The sequence below is a fragment of the Setaria italica genome, chromosome V (assembly GCF_000263155.2).
Source record: "Setaria italica strain Yugu1 chromosome V, Setaria_italica_v2.0, whole genome shotgun sequence".
Taxonomy (NCBI): domain Eukaryota; kingdom Viridiplantae; phylum Streptophyta; class Magnoliopsida; order Poales; family Poaceae; genus Setaria; species Setaria italica.
The window spans coordinates 7,579,037-7,583,341 of record NC_028454.1 but is presented as its reverse complement, the minus strand read 5'-3'; the positions used below and the strand labels follow the sequence as shown (position 1 = coordinate 7,583,341).

The following is a 4,305-nucleotide window of genomic DNA, read 5'->3' as shown; positions in this document are numbered from 1 at the left end:
GATGAAATGTGATGCATGCACAAGAAGATTAGAAGAGGGTACGATTACAAGTTCTTAAAGCATACGACATGCTGTGAACGCAATCGAGCCAAGTGGCACGTGCTATCACCCTCGTGTTCAGTCTTCACGGGCACCTCGGTCTTGTTTGGTCCCACTCCTAGGACAAGTATTTTGGTGTTGTCTAATAGATGATCTTATGTATTGACACGTAATTTTGAGACGAATTAACAAATAATTTGTACAACGAGTTATCTTTTTTAATTTTCTCATAGTAATTCTATTTTCTTAATTTGTGCATAGAGAAAAAAGAAATATTTTGAGTTGCATGGCAACCCAACTCATACGATGGTGAAGCAATCGTATCATGGTACTAAAATGTAGCATATGAGGCGGTTATCTCGCGAGACAACGACATCTTTATTTTTCCTCATCTTCTCTCCTCCACATCAACAAAAATTCTACGTGACACTGCATGGGACGACTTACGAGACTGCTGAGCAACGTACCTGACCAAGGTAGCTGCTCCTAGGCAGCAATCGTGAGCATGCTGCATGGATAATTCCGAAAGATGTGCCCATTGCGTTTCTTTCACAGTTTCCATGTGACGAGAGCAAATAAGTTCGAAACCCTTTTCTTTTTGCCCATGGATGAAAAAGGAAGGAAGAACAGAGGGATGGAGATGAGACTCCTAAGCTTTCCTTCCTGCATTTGCCTCAATCTGGAGGCAGCATGCTCCTTCTATGTTACCACCAATCTAAAAGCAACCGTGAAATGACTCTTGTCCCGATAAACGAGACAGAGCATTGAGCGAGCCATCGGAGGCTCCGAGCCCATGAGGCGTCCCACCCCCCATGTTGCCACGCGGGAGCACGAAGGGAAAGGTCGTAGGCGTTGTGCATGTCGGTTAAATTCGGATCCAACCACCAGCAAGCAGAGCACCACCACTCTCCATGTGCTGGCGTGCTGCTGCACCTGCCGGGACCGGCCACGCAAGTCCTCGAGATCTCGCGGGCGGGCAGGCAGCCGTGCAGGTGCCCACTGCCCAGGGATCCCAACTCCACCACCACCTTTCTATAATTCCCCTCGTATTGATTGCCGCCTCTCTTCCCCTGGCTGCTGGCGTGAGAGCGTCCGATGCATGCGTTGCAGGGCCCGTCCGCCGGCCGGTCGTGCGCCGCGCATGTGGCCGCTCGCCGCCTCCGTCGATCCCGATCCAACCACATTTCCCAACCGCCGCTGCCGGTGGTGCGCGTAGGCGCGTAGCCTTGCCCCCCAGACGCTGCGGCGACTCTCTGAGTCCAACCGACAGCGAGTACAGCAGGCTCGAACGGAACGTACGCCACCGATTACTATAGTCACTGGCCTCGCCCGTGCACGCGGCGGCGTGCGGCAAGGAATCGAACGATTGGGACGTGATTGATCGTCCACGACGGCAAAGCGCCAAAGCGGCAACCCAACTTGCCCGAGAAAAATTCCCCGCGCCCATTGCAACTTGAGCGGCGGACGCGCGGCAGGTGACGCCCTGGCCGGTCGGCGGCAGGCGGGCGCGAGGATGGCGAGAGAGAACGAAACGGGAGGTCAACCTGGACGGGTTCGAGCGGCCCGGTTGGTGCCGCGGTGCGGCGTCGCGTGGTGGGGGTGGCCAGGCCGTGCCGTGCCGTCCCGGCGCGTCCGCTGAGGGCAGCTAGCGATGGATCGGCCGTGCACGCCGCGGCAACTTGGCTCGCGACCCGGCAAGCGGGCCACATGCGCCGCGCCCGGCCGGTGCAGCGCCGGGCTGAGGGCTCGATCCGTTTCGTCTCGGCGAGGGGAAAGGGGGAGAGGGGACGGGACGGGATGCCCGACTCGACTCGTTTCATGCCGTGCCGTGACGGGGGCGGGCGCGCGGGCCCGCAACTTTTGTATGGGGTCGTGGTGGCCGTCTCATTCAAGGCGCGCGGCATGTGTTTGTGTGTCTGGTTTCGTCGGGCCGTTTGGTTGGTTTCTCTCATGCTTCAGTTTCAGCATTCCACCTTCTTCTCACTCTATGAATCAGCTGCGAGAGTCGAGAGAAGTTCCAAGTTCCTACTAACCTCTCTTTTGCAAGTGTAAAAAATTCCTAATGACTCTGCAGAGCCAAAGCCAAGAATATTATGATAAAGTAAATAAAACTTTGCAGGACTAGATTAGATCTCTAGGGGTAGTTACCGACTTACCATGCATCTTCCCAACTGATCCACATGAGAGACGACAAAAAAGGGCCACGTCTTATATACGTGTTTTCTAAGCGCATATCTGAAAAGCATGGTCAATATCATGCAAATCAGATGCTCCGTTTGCATCGTGCACGGCTAATCTCATGAAAAGAATCTTACTTAATTTTTGACGACTCATCATATATTAAAAAGAAAATAGTCTCGCCAACTAGTAGTAGTCTAGCAGCTTCGCTGTGTAAGATGAGAAATTGCTTGCCTGACAGCACGCACGGCGAAAAGTACTGTTTTTTTTTGTAAAAGTCTTTTGTGTCAGTGACGAAAAATAAAATGTATGAGGAAGCTCAGGTTCAGAATTTGACACGAGACAGCTCCACCGCTCGCTGTTCCCTCGCGAACATTTCCACCGCGCCCATCGATTGCCTCACGACGACGGCAACGGCCGAACCATGGCAGCCGGTGGCTCACGCCCTTTTCCTGTGGACTTATCGCATTCACAGGAAATGCGAACAGTTCTCTGTTCCACCAGGTCAACCATACCGGCCAGAATTATCCTCTCCATCCAAGTAAAGTTCTTGGCAGTTAATTATAGTATATTACAAAATAAATTGGTGGAATTCACGGATTCTTCAAACTGGAGTGGTGGAACTTTACGAGTATTCCCATCCATTATTTTTTTGTCTGATGAAAAACAATGGCCATTAATTTTTCAGTCCACAATTCATCGCAGATCTTTTTTTCTAAGATTTCGGTCTGTCACGTCAGTAGGTCAGCACCCTTGCAGCAGCCACATGTCATTGTATTAACCTCCATCCACGCAACCAACGTGGCCGCATCTTTGTTTTGACTTCACTGCTGTATTTTACTTGCTCGCTAGCTTATTTCTTCTTTTTTTCATGCTATATAATAGGCGAGAAATAAATCCCAAGGGCAAAAAGGGAAACCATTTTCAGATTCTTTTCCCCCGGTCGGAAGTCGGAACCTTCCCCCAAGTTCCCACGCCTCTGTTTTTACCCTTCTAAAAACTTTACACCAAGGTTAAAAAAAAGGGTAGTACCAGCTAAGGTTAGCCAAGGGTAAAAATAAAAGAGCAAGAAAAAGAAAAAACGCTAATCCACTGGCGGGCCGGTCAGCCGGCCGGCCGGGGCCCGTCATCAGACGGCCGGCATGGTCTCGTGGCGCAGGGCCGCGAGATCCGAGGGCCCGCAAGCGTCGTCGCCGAACGCGAATAGGCCGGCGTCGAAGCCGTCGTCGTCCCACGCCGCCGCCGCGGCGGCCGCGGCGGCCGCCTCCGGCGAGTAGCCGCCGAAGCCTCCGTCTATCTCGTCCTCGAACCCCCAGATCTGGCCGTCGAGCCCGGCGGCCACGTCCGGCTCCTCCCCGGCCGCGCCGCCGGCGTCCTCCGACGAAGAGGAGGCCCCCGCCGGCGGGAGCCCGAGCTCGTCGTCCGAGGCCTCGAGCAGGAACCCGAGCTCCGGCTGCTGCTGGTGGTGCGCCGGCGGCGCAGCGGCGGCGGTGGCTCCGGCCTCGTCGAAGCTGGCTATCTCCTCCTCGAGGCTTCGCATGACGGACGCCAGGTCGCCGGCGGTTGCCGCGTCGGTGTCATCGTCGAGCATGTCGAGCAGGTCCTCGGGCCGCAGCCTCTTGGCGTCGGCCTCCGGCAGCGCGCCGCCCTCGCCGGCGGAGAGGTCCGCCGCCGCCTCCCGCGCCCGCTTATGAGAAGAGCTCTCCATGAACGAACGAAGGAAGACTTGCTTTTCTTTCTTTGTATTTCCCTCCTCCCTCCCTCGCTGGGTGTACAAGTACACGCCGGCCGAGCAATGCACCGGAGGCGATAGCGCGAGGGCAAAGACGGAAGAGTACAAAAAGCGAGGTGTTTTGCGCAGCGTCGCCGAGTTGGGGGCCGCCTTATATAGCGTTGGCCGCGGGTGGGCGACGGCTCTCGCAGGGGGGTTTCCGCAAAAAACTCGCGCCGCGCGGTTTGGTTTGGTCGCGAGTGCGGTGGCGCAGGCAAGCCTGCGATGCAAGTACTAGTCCCCTCCCTCTCTCTCTCTCTGATTTGGTTTGCTTTTCTTTATTTGGTTGGGGGGCTGCGCCGCGACGACAGGCGGGC

The 4,305-nt window shown here is 55.4% G+C and overlaps 1 protein-coding gene across 1 annotated transcript; it reads right to left on the bottom strand.

Annotated features, from left to right (window-relative positions):
* Positions 1-2,841: 2,841 nt before the first annotated feature.
* Positions 2,842-4,093, bottom strand: LOC101756501. The gene has a single exon (XM_004968002.4). The coding sequence runs from the start codon at positions 3,923-3,925 to the stop codon at positions 3,347-3,349; it is 579 nt and encodes a 192-aa protein (XP_004968059.1). The 5' UTR covers positions 3,926-4,093; the 3' UTR covers positions 2,842-3,346.
* Positions 4,094-4,305: the final 212 nt, after the last annotated feature.